This window comes from Sus scrofa, chromosome 3 (assembly GCF_054392235.1).
Source record: "Sus scrofa isolate SSC_HxYL_T2T_F1_AM1 chromosome 3, Sscrofa_HxYL_maternal_Yorkshire_Landrace_v2.0, whole genome shotgun sequence".
Lineage (NCBI taxonomy): Eukaryota > Metazoa > Chordata > Mammalia > Artiodactyla > Suidae > Sus > Sus scrofa.
This window is the reverse complement of record NC_139385.1, coordinates 126,847,763-126,862,736: the sequence shown is the minus strand read 5'-3', so window position 1 is coordinate 126,862,736 and position 14,974 is coordinate 126,847,763. Positions and strand designations below refer to the sequence as shown.

The window sequence follows — 14,974 nt, the reverse complement described above, 5'->3', positions numbered from 1 at the left end:
TCCAGTTCACAGCTACTTCAGCAGAAAAAGAGGGCCGGATTCAAGACATATTTCTAAGGCAGATGAAAAAGATACCAAGTAGGATGAGTGGTAAGGAAGAAAGGAGAATTAAGGATAACATGCACATTTTTAGCTTGGAGAATTGCTGAACCATTATTTACAGATACAGAAGACAGAGCAGGCTTCAAAGGTAAGAACAGTGTGTATGCAGTATGTGAGAAATTTAGTATTAGATGTGCTTCATTTAAGATGTATATAGGGTTAGAGTTCCTGCTGTGGTGCAACTGGATTGGCAGTGTCTTGGAAGCACTGGAACCTAAGGTTAGATCCCTGGCACAGTGGATTAAGGATCCGAGGCAGTTGCGGCTTAGATCACAGCTACGGCTCAGATATGATCCCTAGCCTGGGAACTCCATATGCTGTCAGAAGGCCAAAAAAAAAACAGGAAACAAAAACAAAAGAAGATGTATATAGTGTAGCATTGCACCTTAGACAGAGGTAAGGATTTGGGAGTCATTGCCATAGAGCTAGCTGCTAATGAAACATCAGAGAACAAAGATAACGAAGGTTAAAATGACCTTCGAGCATTCCCCAGTTATTTTTCATCTTTTAAGACATTTATATTTTGCTTAAAGCTAACTGTATACCTGTTGGGTCTCTCAACCCTCACTATAAGATTTCTCAAATAAGGAGCTCTGGGTGTTTTAGGGAGAGAAAAGTCAACTCTATTAGTTCAGGGGAGAGGCGGTCTGAACCAAGACCTGGTGTTCAGTCTATGACCATTTAATTCTTTTTTTTTTTCTTTCTTTCTTTTTGGGACCGCACCTGCTTCAATTGCAAGTACCCAGGCTGGGGGGCTAATCAGACCTGCAGATGCAGGCCTATGCCACAGCCAGAGAAACACTGGATACAAACTACATCTGTGACCTACACCACGGCTGTCGGCAATGCTGGATCCTTAACCCACTGAGCAAGGCCAGGGATGGAACCCATATCCTCATGGATACTAGCAGGGTTCTTAAGTCACTGAGCCACAATGGGAACCCCCAATTTTTTTTTTTTAATCTTTTTTTTTTTTTGGTCTTCTTTTTTGTCTTTTCTAGGGTTGAACTTGCGGCATATAGAGGCTCCCAGGATAGGGGTCTAATCGGAGCTGTAGCTGCCAGCCTACGCCAGAGCCACAGCAATGTGGGATCCAAGCCGCATCTTCAACCTATTATCACAGATCAAGGCAAAACGCTGGATTGTTAACCCACTGAGCAAGGCCAGGGATCAAACCTGCAACCTCATGGTTCCTAGTCAGATTTGTTAACCACTGAGCCAGGATGGGTACTCCTGTTTTAAATCTTTTAAGACAAATTATAGTGACAATCAAGTGGCTTAGGTGAACTGGAGCACTTCCAGTAGGTTTAAATAGAGTTACATACTCCCCAATTTGTTTTTCTAAGTTTATTGTGTTTTCACTGTAAAATAACTCCAAATTCTTTACATTTACTATTGTTTTAAATTAACACACAAGAAAGGTAAAAAGGCAAATTCACACACACACACACAAAAAAAAATTCAGAGAAAATTATGACTACATCTCTCCAGATTTCTATGCAGTTTGGGTTAAACTTTTTCAATCATACTGTACAACTTCACATTACGACTTTCCACCTCACACTGCATATTAGCATTTCTTATTTAAAAGTTTTATAAATTACTTTTAGAAGCCACTTAATATTCACTTTCCCAAACTGCTGAAGCAATTCCATAATTTTTTCTTACTTGTGAAATACCTGGTTATAGTTATAGCCAACGTTATCCTTTTATAAATACCGCTGGAATAAAAGTGTTTATGCATAAAGCATATCATTCATTTTGAAGGGCTTTCTTAGGACAGATCCCAGAAGTGTTAGTCGAGAATCACAGAGAATATATTCTCAGGTCTAAACCCACCCCCTGCTCATCCGCATCCACCAGTCCTTCTCACGTGCCCCTCCAGCAATCTCCCCACACCTGTAACACATCCTTTCCTCCCCGGTCCCCCAAAGTGCGGGTCCTTCCACCTCTCTCCCCGCCCACCTACAGCCTCCCCACACAGGCCAGGCCCTGGATCAGTGGAGGCAAAATACCTCTGGTCTCACCGCCCCACAGAAAGTCGCTCTCCCCAGGGGCGCCCAGGTCCACAGACCGCGGATCCGACTCCCTGAGCCGGTACCGGAAGCACCGCTCGCAAGCCCCTGATAGGTGAGCGGTGGCTGGGCAAGCGCAGCAACGACCCATCTCTATTGGCTGTTCTTTGTGTCCTGTTAGGAGAGGGTCCTTCCCACTGGCCAATAAGCTCCGGCTTTGCCGCACGGACTTCTGGGAGTTGTATTCACGGTGCAGACCACCGACGGTAAGCCTGCCACAATTCCGTGAGAGGTTTAGCGCTTTCCCTCATTTTCCCATCGGGTCTTTTAGTCTAAGAAGGCGTCTGGGCGCTCTACAGTCAACACGGTTTTTTAACCTTTTTTTTGGGGGGGGTGGAGGAAGGGGGTTGAGAAGGAGTTGAGGACCTCTTTAAAATATGATAAAATCGCCTCAGAGCAAGTGTTCTCGTCCATACACCAAATAGTGGCATTTAACTGAAGCCGCTTCGTGGACCTGTCCCAATTACAAACCCCTGTTTCTACACTAACCGCAAAAGTGCCTGCCCATGGCCACAGCTCAAGGAGATTCCCTGGGAGATTCTGGGCCACACTTTGGAAATTCAGATCCTGACTCTCACAGTACAGTTGACCATCATGTTTCTTGAACAACACTGGCAGTCCTCCTTCAGGGATGCTGATAACCTGACGTCTCTGCCCTAACCATCTGGGAGAGTTGGGGAGGGGATATGTGGAAGAACAATACCTCTAGGGCCCACATCTGATTTGCTCAGGCTTTTCTCCTCCTGTTTATCTTCCAGCGCCACTTGTCGCTGTCATGTTAATTTCTGCAACAGTGCAGAGAAGAATGGGGGGGCGGGAGAAAATTTAAAGTCCAATACATTTGTCAAGCAAATGCTACCTCCTCCAAAAAATAATATTTCCGGATTCCTGGATCTCCTATGGGTGGAGGTGAAGGGCCCAGCGTGGAGGAGGAGCTCAAGGTACAACTTACTCATCATTCATTCATTCATCCCACAGCACGAATCACTCCACGCTGTAACTGTGTGTGTCTCCATCTGTCACAGATTCAATTCTTCAAGGAAGCGATTCTGTCTTAATTCAGTTGGTATCCCCAGGGCACAGTTCTCGGTCTTGAAAGGTGGGAACCCACCTATGCGTGGGTCAGAATTATTCGAGATGGAGAATGGGGGTTTAGGGTGGGTGGGGAAAGGTCAGTAATGATTGGTTTCTTCTCCCCCCCACCCCCAGTCCCCAGCCCCCAGCTTGTCCCTACAGCCTAGATGGGACCATCCTCTCTGGTCCTTCCATAACGTTCTGAATTCTACGGCAGTGAACATGTCTAATTAAAATGTTGGTTTGTTGCCAACCTTTCCCCTCCCCCTCCAGTCTATGAGACCGGGTTGACTCCCGGAGCTTAACACAGAGTAGGTGCTAGATAAACATGTGTTAAACAGATGGATGCATAAATGGATAGATGGATAGATAGCTGGATGGGTGGATGGATGGATGGGTGGGTGGATGTGCTAGTATCTGCTTGCTTCCTTCGACATTCTCCCCAGTCGGTGGGTTAAAGCACATTAGCCTGGTCAAGCTGCCGAGCAGCCGCGTCAGGGTCCCTTCCCCGGGGCCCCGCCCTGGTCGACCCCACCTTTCCGCGCCGCTCCGCCCCGCCGCCCCCTTCCCGGTGGCCCCTCCCCGCGCAGGTCCCGACTCCAGCCGCACCTCCTCCGACTCTGCAGTGGCGGCGGGGGAGGCGAGCCGGAGCGCCAGCGGGCCAGGGCCGGAGCCGAGCCGGGGTCGGGGCAACAGCAGGGACCCTCGGAGGCGGGGCCAGTGGGACCGCGATGGGCGTGGAGATCGAGACCATTTCCCCGGGAGACGGTACCGGGTGGCGGAGCCGGGGGAGGAGGAGGGGTCTCGGGGCGGAGCCCGGCGGGCGGGGGGCAGATTCCGAGGTGGCGCGGAGGGTGCTGAACAGGGGAAGCGGGCCTAGGATGGGGGCGGCGAGAGAAGACCCCAGACAGAACTGCTCGGGGTCTAGCAGACATCCTTCGCCATCCCCTTCCGCGTCTGCTCACCTAGAGGAACGAAGGCTGCGGCTGGGAGGCTGGGGTCTGCGGCCCGCCACCGCCCCGAGGGCCTCAGGCTGCTCCTGGCGCGGCTGGAACCGCTCGGTTATCCGCTACTGCTGATTTCCCAGGGCCGCGTTTTAGCTCCGCCTTCCCTGTCCTGCTGAGTGAGCTCTGGAAACAGGGGAAAGAACATGTTTGGGGTCTCTTCTGCTTGGGGCAGCCCCCTTCTAACGCCCTCGCCGCCGGGCCTCTGATCCGGCGGTCCCTGGGATCTGGGTGGTGAGGCGTTGTGGGGGTCGAGCCAGTCTGGAAAGGGAGGAGCACTTTCCCCGCTGCCTCTGCATCTTGCTTTATCCTCTCTGCCCCACTCAGCCTCTCTGGCCATCCTGTTCACTCACATTGCTTTCATTATGGGCTGCAACCCAATGGCCTCCAAACTTAAGCCTCTAGCCCAGACCTCCAATCTGAGTTCACGGTAGTCCCTTTATCCAGCTGCTGCTCAGCCTCTATCTGGATGTCCCATGGATCCCTGAAAGTCGGCAAGTCCAACGCCGAACTCATGCTCCTTGTCTTCCCCACTCCCAGGCTCTCCTCTCTGTTCTCTCTTTCCTGCCACGGGATTGGCACCACTTACTTTCCCAAGCCAGACATTCCAGGCATCACCCTTGTGTAATCGAGTCTGGATGAGCAAGGAGTAGCTATTTCTTTATTTTTTTTAAAGCAACCGTAAGTCAGACTGCTGCCGCAGCAGGATTTGACAGACAGACTGCACCTCAGACATTACTGGCATCCCTATACCCCCAGAAAAGTTGAGGTAACTCGGTTCCAGGCCACCTTCCTTATTGAAAAATAGTGGTCCCTAGAAGTCCCAGCCACATCCTTGGTTCACCAATGGGCTACAGGCTTCTTTTTCTGTGCTTATCTCCTTAAGGCCCTATCACACCCCCCGGGAACTGCCATAGAGTTCTACCTCGAGTCTGGAGACCTCTTCTTCCTTCCCTGGCTCAAGAAACCTTTAGAGTTTTCTCTCCCTATCCTCCCTCCCTGGCGAGGGACAGGTGGGATTTTTTCTTGAAAAGGATCAGATTTTTAGGCAAAGCCTGGAGGAGCTTTGGCTTTCTGCTTTTAGCTCATTCTAAACCCCTGAGTCAAGGAAGCACACAAGGGCCAGCTACCGTGCTGTAACCTAGAAGGGAGAAGGTACCAATTAATATTTCAGCAGCTAAGCTGCCATGCCAGGGATGCTGGTCTTTGTCAGGCCCACAGCAATCCTGCTAAATTCTCCTGCTGAATATCTCAAGGCTCCATCTCCTTAACCCCTGCCCTAGTTCAGGCCACCATCATCTCTCATCTAGATTTCTGTGCAGTCTCTAAACTAGTCTCATCTCCAGTCTCACCTCCTGGCCTTCCACCTGGCCTCCCAGCCCACCCCGCCGTTTTCCTCACCACAGCCTGAGGATTGTTTAAAAATGCATCTTTGACCATGCCCCTCCCTGGGCATAACATTTTTAATGACCCTTCCTTCTCCTTTTCCAGGCAGACAGTCATATGGCCTCCTGTTACCTTCCACGCTACAGCCTCATCTCTTACCATCAGTCCCTCCCCCCACCACTGACTTTCCTCTAGCTTTATCAAGCTGTCTGCAAGTTGTTAAACACACTAGTCATTCAGCAAATATTTATTGAGCATATACTGTGTGCTGGGCCCTAGGTTTGTAGCAGGGAACCAGACAGGCTCCCACTACTGTTCAACCCAAGGCCTTTGAACTTTTCCCAAATTATCTCCCTTCCTCTGGCAAACTACTCATCTTTTAAGACCCAGTTAACCATTATCTCCTTTCTGATACATTCCCTGACACTCCCAGTTGCTCCCTCCTCTGGGTCCCCATGTAACTGTTGGCTCAGCTGTTAGCCCTCCCAAGTTTTTGCTATCCAGCCCTATGGCTTTAAATTCTACCCAAATTTTATCTCTAGTGCAGACTCTCCATCTGCCTCCTTGCAGTACAAACTCAGATGTCTAATAGACATCTCAAGATTGCCACCCTCACAAATCTGTTCCTCCTTAGTCTTCCCATCTCAGGAATCAGCTCCTCCGTCCTTCCATTCGCTCAAATCTAATCCCTAGGCATTGTGCTTGTTTTCTCCTCCTCCCTCATCATGCACCCCATCTCCACGCCATTAGCATGCCCTGTCAGCTCCAATTCTAAAATATATCTCCAGTCTATTTTACTCTTCTCTGCTGCCAGCCACGTTAATTCAAGCCATCATTGATTTTCTGTCTGGATTATTGCAACAGGCGCCTAACTGTCCCTCCTACACACAGCAGCTAGAGTGATCTTATAAAATCTTAATTCAGATTATGTCATTCTCTTGCTTAAAACCCTCCAGTGGCTTCCTGTAGCACTTAGAATTCAGTGCAGCTCTGCAAGGCCCTGTATGATCCAGCTCTTTTCCACTTGTCTCCACCTCCTTCTCTTCTTTCCAGTCATCTAGGCTCCTTTCTATTTTGCAAATGTGCTGGTCCTTTCTGGCCTCACAGTTTGTGCACATCCTGCTCCCTCTTCCAGCCTTGCTTTTCCCAGTGTATTTCTCATTCTTCAAGTTTCAGCTTACATGTCATCTCTGAGAAGCTGTCCTAGACCACCCCTTCTAAGATGACCTGTTCCACTGCATCTCTCTCTAATTGATCATTGTGTTTATTTTCTTTAGAGAACTTATCATGATCTTTGTTGTCTTTTTTTTTTTTTTGTCTTTTTGTCTTTTTGCCATTTCTAGGGCCACTCCCGCGGCATATGGAGGTTCCCAGGCTAGGGGTCTAATAGGAGCTGTAGCTGCCGGCCTACACCAGAGCCACAGCAATGCCAGATCCAAGCCGCGTCTGAGACCCACACCACAGCTCACAGCAATGCCGGATCCCCAACCCACTGAGCAAGGCCAGGGATCGAACCCAAAACCTCATGGTTCCTAGTGGGATTCATTAACCACTGAGCCACAATGGGAACTCCTAGAAAGTAAGTTTCAAAAGAGTAGGGATCTTGTCTGTGTGATTCACTGGTGTAGCCCAAGATCAGGCCCAGGCCTTGCACATAGTAGGTGTTCAGTAAATATTTGTGAATGATTGTGTTTATTCATCCTTGAGCATAGGTATCACCCTTCATTGTAATCTATTATTTATGTGTCTGTTGCCCTAACTTTATCCTGAGCTCATAGATTGCTCTCTGTCTCTGGAATCTAACCCAGGCCTAGCAGAAAGTAGGCTGTCAGAAATGTTTGTGGAATGGGTGAAGGAAAGTAAAAAGAGTAATCACAGGAAGGAAAAGAACCAGGAGAGAGTAGAGTTGAGGAACCCATGGGAGTAAAGTTTCAAAGTCAGAGAGATAAAGTAACTAATCTGGTGAAGTGACTAATACGAAGCAAAGAGCCAGAACTGGAGCCATGGGCATCTCTCTGGTGTGGAGGGGAATGTGAGCCAGAGCTCTTGGTCACACCTGAAATGTCCCAGGCAACTTTCTTCCAATGCACTGTTCATTCATCTCCCTCATGTCTCTTTGCAGGAAGGACATTCCCCAAGAAGGGCCAGACGTGTGTGGTGCACTACACAGGTAGGCCTCGCTCCCTCTGCCCTCATCCAGACCTGCCCCTCCCCAGGTAGTAGGTCTCTCTGCAGAGGTATCTGCTCCCCTGGATCAGGCCCAAAGCCCAAGCAGCCGAGTCTTTCTCTGACCAGCTAACTCCCACTCCTCTAGCCAGCCTTGAGGGCATGAGAAAGGGGGCTTGCAAGATGAACCCCTCCTCTCTTATTCAAGCGGGGGCCATTGCATGCCAGCCCCTGACTGAGCCAGCCATCTCCATTCCCCTTCCATCTGTTGCAGGCAGGGTGGAATCCTGCCCCTCCTAGTTCTGTCTGATACTTGGAAATTCCTCTTCCAGCTCTGAGAGCCCTGACCCTCCCTGTAGACTCCCTTTTCTCATCCTATAGTGCTATTAGACAAGAGGAGATTGGCTTCCTTAGAATTTCCCTTCTTTTTTTAGAAATAGACTACTCAATTCAGCTGTTATTGAGCACCTACTGTGTACAAGATGCTGTGCTGGGCACTAGGGGCACAAGAGTGAAAAAGAGCATCCCTCCTACCTTCATTGGGGCTGGGGTGGGGCGGGGAAGGGCAGACAAGTCGCTGGAGGCTCAGAAGCAGTGTGAGGGGCAGGTGATGGCAGTGCTTGTCTCAGGGTGCTGTGGAAATGGACAAGGGCCCCACGTCTCTGCTGAGCCCTCTTGGATGATGAGGATTAAAGGCCATGTGCTCTGAGGAACATACTAGAATGGAGTTCCTGAGGACTACTGGCAGGGAGATCATGAGCAGATGTTTGTTCTGGGGCGGTGGGTAAGTGCTCTCCCTTGTGACCTGCTTCCCAAAGTGGCAAATTTGGTGACAGCCACTTAGCAGACAGCAAGGCCAGTTTAATTCCTAGGACACAGTCAGATGGGGCCATTTTTAGCAGTTCTCTGGACCAGTGTGAAGTGCCAGGTTAATTCTAGGAGACGGTGTGGGTATTTCTCAACAGCTGTGTTGCCAGTCACTGACGTCAGTGGACTGGAGCTGTGTTTTATCTCCCGGTGATGTGGCCTCATTACCATGAGGCTTCTGGGGCCTCTGACCTGTGTAATTGATTTATCTGTTCTACATGTTGCAGACAGACCAGGACTTATCAAGTTACTGAAACCACAACATCCTTTTGCAAAGACTTTTCACAATACATACAGACAGGATGCAATGTGCATTAAACACTAACATCAGCCATGAGCGGCTCTGGTCTGGGGAGGGGCTGCCTCATCAAACCCTGTGTGGTACTTTTGGGGAAACTTTTTTATTAAATACAAATATATTAGCGAACATAGCTCTGAGATATACAGCTCAATGAAATTTTTCAAAAGTGATCACACTTATGTAGCCACTCCCCAGATCAACAAACATTTCCCACAGCCCCAGGAGTCTCCCTCATGCCTGCCCCAGTCATTGCACTTCCCCAAAGGTAACCAGCATTGTAACTTGGTTTTGCCTGTTTTTTAACTTCACGTAAATGAAACCATAGAGTATGTACTCTTGTGTTTGGCTCATTTCACTCATTATGTCACTTATTTCACATTTTATGTCCGTGAGATTAATCCAGAGTAGTTTGCTGGTTTTTAAATCCCTGTACAGGTCATTTTATGAATATACTGCAATTATACTTTCTATAGTTGAACATTTGGGTTGTGGTCAGTGTTTTTGGCCATGCCCCCAGCATGCAAGAGTTCCCAGGCCAGGAACTGAACCCAAGCCACAGCAGTAACCTGAGCCACAGCAGTGACAATGCTGAGTCCTTAACCACTAGGCCACCAGGGAAGTCCCAGGTTGTTGTTAATTTTTAGCTATTATGAATTGTGTTGCTTTGAGCCATCTTGTAGATGCCTCGGTATGTATATGTACACATTCTGGTTGGCTAGATACCCAGAAGTGGAATTGCTGGGGCTTAGGGTTATACCTATACTTAGATTTAGCAGATCTTACCAAACAGCTTTCTAAAGTAGTTGTGCCAGTTTTCACTGTCACTAGCAATATGTGAGTTCTGGTTAGACTACATTCTCATCAATACTTGGTAATATCTGGTTTTTGTTTTGTTTTTGGCCCACTCTGGGGCTGGGGGGCAGTGCCCAGGGCATCCATCGTGGTTTTGACTTGCACTGCCCTGATGATCAGTGAAGTTTCATGTGCTTCCTGGATATTTGGATATTCTCTTTACTATGCCCCCATTTAAAGAAAAATAGGTTAGCTGTCTTTTTCTTATTGATTTGTACTTCATTATGTATTCTGGATGAGTCTTATGTTGGTTATATTTATGCCAAACATCTCCCATGCTATGGCTTGCCATTTTGCTCTTATTGGCATCTTTTGAACAAAAGTTCTTAATTTAAATTAAGTCTTACAATCTTTTCTTTCTTTTTTCTTTGTTTGCCCCTGCTGGTGGCATGCTTAAGTTCCTGAGCCAGGGATCGAACCTGCGCCACAGCAATGACAACACTGGATCTTTAACCTGCTGTACCACCAGGGAACTCTTTTAAAGTCTTTTATATTTAGTACTTTTGTGTTCAGTTCAGGAATCTTTGTCTGTCCCTAGGTGATAAAGACATTCTTCTGTTTATGATTTTATAACTTTATTATTTTATCTTTCATATTTAGGTCTGTGATTTACCTAGAATTGATTCTTATGTGCGGGAGAGATAGGGGGTCAAGGTTCATTTTTTCCCCCATTTGTATATACAGTTGATCCAGCAACATTAATAATAAAAATCATCCTTTCTCCATTGCATTTCAGTAGCACCTTTGTCAAATCAGGTCACCATATATCTGTGGGTCTGTTTCTGGACTGCAGGTTATGGCTGAACCGGCAGTAGTAGATAACTGTTTATAGTTTGAAGCAGATTGCCAAATGAAACCTGAAGAAATTAGGGAATGGGTCAATCTTTTTTTTTTTTTTTTGTCTTTTTTAGGCTGCACATGGGGCATATGGAGCTTCCTCAGGCTAGGGGTCAAATTAGAGCTACAGCTGCCAGCCTACATGATAGCCACAGCAATGCCAGATCTGAGCTACGTCTGTGACCTACACCACAACTCACGGCAATGCTGGATCCTTAACCCAATGAGTGGGGCCAGAGATCAAACCTGCGACCTCATGGATGCTAGTCAGATTTGTTTCTGCTGAACCACAATGGGAACTCCAGCGGAAGTCAATCGTTAATGGAGTGTGTGACTACATGAGTGAGTATGTTTGTGGGTATTATCTATATGTGTGTCTGTGTGAATGTATTATATCTGTGTACCTAAACATTTTCTTAGCATCTGTTTGGCCATTGGGCTTTTTCTTTTGAGTGCTTGTGCGTAAGCGCATGTGAGCATGCAAGCACATCTCTGAATATCTTAGCAACCAGTGTGTATGCCTGAGTTTGTACTTGATCTCCTGTGTTTGATATAGAAGTATCCATCTGTGTGTATCTCTGTGCCATAGGGTTTTCTCCTTTGCCAGATTTAGTACCCAGGGCAAGAGCTCAATTTATTCTGCCCAGAAAGTAGGTAAATAAAAATATCTCCTATATACATTTAAGTTGTATGAATTAGGAATTAGAATCACAGATGCTCAGACACTAACCAAGCCCAGAATTCTCATGTTAAACTTGGCAAATCGGAGGCCAGGAAAGAAGTGATTTGCCTAACTTCACACAATGAGTTAGTGCCAGAGTGAAGTCAGAATCGTCTCTGAATGTATAAGCTAGATCTTTCTCTGGTCCCAAATTGCCTTCTGTTGTGGTCCAGGGGCCAAAGAAGAAGTCACAGAATAGCATCATTTACAGAAGGTCTGATCTTTGAGCTTGCATCACCAATAATTACAAAAATAGAAAAACTGCTCTTGAGTCTTAGGCAGCTGGACTGAGATAACACATGTACATCAGAAATGACGAGCTATCCGCCGCTGGAGGCTGAAGGATGCTCCAAACTGCTGAAGATAATTTCTGGGTTCTAGATTCATACAGCCTTTTTTATGGGGTCTGGAGGCCACCACTGACTGGCTGGAGCACTTTACACTGTTCGCTCCAGTAAAGGATATGGTATTTGGGTTTTACATGTCAGGGGAACTCTGGAAAAACCAGGTTAGGGCTCATCCTGAGGTGTAAATGCCTGGGAAAACGGAGGAAACTACATGAAAAAAGTTGTAATGTGCACAAGTATTTGAGAAGGGTATGACCTGAATAGGGCAGGGAAGGGAAGGTGGGGGAAGGCAGAGAAAGGTTATTAGGCCAGACAGATTCTGCCACAGGGGTGGGGTTGGGTGGGGAAGTTACTGAAGCATTTTATTTTTATTTTTTGCTTTTTAGGGCCACACCCATGGCAAATGAAGGTTCCCAGGCTAGGGGTCCAATTGGAGCTACAGCTTCCAGGCTACACCATAGCCACAGCAACGCGGGATCCAAGCTGCATCTGCGACCTACAACAGCTCACAACAACATCGGATCCTTAACCCACTGATTGAGGCTAGGGATCAAACACACAACCTCACGGTTCCTAGTCAGATTCGTTTCTGCTGTGCCACGACGGGAACTCCTGAAGCATTTTAAACAAGGGAGTAATGTGATCAGATATATGTTTTAAAAAAATCATTCTGGGTGCAGTTTGGAGAATGGAATGGAAGAACCGAGCAAAAAGATTAGTTGGATCCTGTACACAGGTGAGACATGACGGAGCCTTGATGAGGCCAAAGAGTGGTAGGAATAGAAAATAGCTGGACTCCAAAGATGACATAGGATTTGGTGATAGGCGGTATGTGGAAATGTTCGAGTTTCTTGCTTGGTCAATGGGATGAATGGGGAGGACTAGAAGACCAGGAGGTTTGTGCAGAAAGGGCATTCCATTTTGGACATTTTGAACTCGAATTGGGAGTTAACTCATGACCACAGCTCTTGCCCACCCTATCCTTGCTTTCACAGGAATGCTCCAAAATGGGAAGAAATTTGATTCCTCCAGAGACAGAAACAAACCTTTCAAGTTCAGAATCGGCAAACAGGAAGTCATCAAAGGTTTTGAAGAGGGTGCAGCCCAGGTAGGATGAGGATCCTTCTTAAGGGGGATTTGAGGAGCTGGGGGCCTGGGCTCCGCCGTCTGCCCTCACCCTATCACAGACCACCACTGCTCTGCCTCCACTGCCAGGGCATGGCCATGTCACCTAGTTTCAGTCCTGGCTTTGTGTCCCTACCCCTTTCAGTGCCAGCATGACTCTTTTGTGTCACCAAGGGTTCTCATTCCAAGCACACCTCCCCTAGTTCTGAGCAAGCCTGTGAGCTACCAGCTGTTCAGGACTGAGGCAGCAGAAGAGTTGGGGTGAGGTGGGCCAAGGGACTTTTATTTATTTATTTTTAATTTTTTTTATTATAGTTGATTAGGTAGTTTTTTTAAGTTAAAAAAAAGGACAATTTCAGACTTGCAGAAATACCACAGATATAGTAGAGTTTCCATATACCCTTTACCCAGCTTCTCTAAGTGTTAACATTTTACGTAACCAGAGTACAATGATCTAAACCAGGACATTCACATTGATATAATGCTATTAATCAATCTAGTCAAATTTTTGAGTCAGTTATTAAAAATTTAAAAATTGATTATTGATTTCACCAATTGTCCCACTAATGACAGACAGGTTTTTGAGGACTGCTATGATGAGCCCTGGTTCATACTCTTTAAAGTCATATGATGCTTCTTGCTGTGGCCTCTAATCTCTAGATCTTGCTAATGAACTGCTCCTGTCACCTACTTTTTTTGCTTTTTAGGGCCGCCCCCACAGCATATGGAGGTTCCCAGGCTAGGGGTCCAATTGGAACTGCAGCTGCTGGCCTACACCATAGCCACAGCAACGCAAGATCCAAGCTGTATCTTCGACCTACACCACAGCTCATGGCAGTGCTGGATCCTTAACCCACTGAGCAAGGCCAGGGATCAAACCTGCATCCTCATGGATCCTAGTCAGATTCATTTCTGCTGTGCCGTGACGGGAACTCCCAAATGGACTCTTTGTACACCCTCTTTAAGCTTCTTTGGAAGGTGAGGAAAAATTTTGAACAAACCGAAGTATTTGGGTCGTACGTTATTTGAATAACCAGGAATGCTTGTTGGACGAATGAATTTGGGACTACTTTGTGGAAGTTATTATCCTATAGTCAATTCTCTGCTAGTCTGAGGCAGAACCTACATTTGTCACAACTCTTAGCATCCCTTCAGATATGCCACATATAAAACTCATCTCAGGAGTTCCCACTGTGGCGCAATGGGATTGGTGGTGTCTCTGCAGCACCAGGACAGGTTCATCCCCCGCACAGTGCAATGGGTCAAAAGATCTGGCATTGCCCCAGCTGCGGTGTAGGTCGTAACTGTGGATCGGATCTGATCCCTGGCCTGGCAACTCCATATGCTGCATGGTGGCCAAAAAGAAAAAACAAAAACCAAAAAACAACTCTTCTCAGATCTGCAGTTACCATGAAGATGGTTTGGGAAAATGCCATAGTTATCTTACTTTTTTCTTTTAAATCAAGCTGGGTCCTCTTTCTCCTCTCCCCATCTGCCCCCATCCCTGCTAGATGAGCTTGGGGCAGAGGGCGAAGCTGACCTGCACCCCTGATGTGGCGTATGGAGCCACGGGCCACCCTGGTGTCATCCCTCCCAATGCCACCCTCATCTTTGACGTGGAGCTGCTCAACTTAGAGTGAAGGCAGGAAGGAACGCAAGGTGGCTGGAGATGGCTGCTGCTCACCCTCCTTAGCCTGCTCTGCCACTGGGACGGCTCCTCCTGCTTGGGGCTCTTGATCAGTGCGCTAACCTCACGGCCCCACGGCATTATCCATTCTCTCTGCCCAAGTTGCTCTGTATGTGTTCTGTCATTGTTCACGTGCATCTTTGCTTGAGGAAACTTTGGTTGCAGATTGAAATGTTTCAGGTTGTGCATTTTGCGTGATGCATGTAGTAGCCATTCCTGATCACAGAACAGATTTTGTGTCCGCACAATCTACACTGCCTTACCTTTACTTAAGCCAGACACACAAGGTGCTCAGACATGAGATGTACATGATGTACACAGAGGGACTTGAGCCAGTTACCTTTGCTGTCACTTTCTTGGAAATTCTGCTGACTTAAACAATGTCCTCTTTGGAAACGATATGTAAAATAAAAGCTCTGTGCTTGTCAAA

The 14,974-nt window shown here is 47.2% G+C and overlaps 2 protein-coding genes across 7 annotated transcripts in view; one reads left to right on the top strand and one right to left on the bottom strand.

The window, feature by feature from the left end:
* Positions 1-4,318, bottom strand: part of WDCP (WD repeat and coiled coil containing) — an 18,814-nt gene extending 14,496 nt beyond the window's left edge. For 3 of the 5 annotated variants that reach the window (XR_014842441.1, XM_005662694.4, XM_085019840.1), the window contains exon 1: positions 2,118-2,217. The gene's annotated coding sequence lies outside the window, so the exon portion shown is untranslated. Of the gene's footprint in view, positions 1-2,117; positions 2,218-4,216 lie in introns of those variants that run through there. The other 2 variants (XM_085019839.1, XM_085019841.1) reach the window with 1 other exon arrangement.
* FKBP1B (FKBP prolyl isomerase 1B) lies at positions 3,814-14,974 on the top strand. 2 transcript variants are annotated; one of them, XM_003125365.6, is made up of 4 exons: positions 3,814-4,019; positions 7,764-7,811; positions 12,728-12,840; positions 14,369-14,974. In XM_003125365.6, exons 1-4 carry the CDS (start codon positions 3,983-3,985, stop codon positions 14,495-14,497), a joined length of 327 nt encoding a protein of 108 aa, XP_003125413.1. In that variant the 5' UTR covers positions 3,814-3,982; the 3' UTR covers positions 14,498-14,974. The 2 variants fall into 2 exon arrangements, with proteins under 2 accessions (XP_003125413.1, XP_013851759.1); XM_013996305.3 differs by having other exon boundaries at positions 14,324-14,974.

Coding starts and splice junctions, on each gene's coding strand:
- FKBP1B (XM_003125365.6), top strand. CDS start 3,983: ATGGGCGTGGAGATCGAGACCATTTCCCCGGGAGACG. Junction 7,812..12,727: donor GTGTGTGGTGCACTACACAG/GTAGGCCTCGCT, acceptor TTGCTTTCACAG/GAATGCTCCAAAATGGGAAG. Junction 12,841..14,368: donor TTGAAGAGGGTGCAGCCCAG/GTAGGATGAGGA, acceptor CATCCCTGCTAG/ATGAGCTTGGGGCAGAGGGC.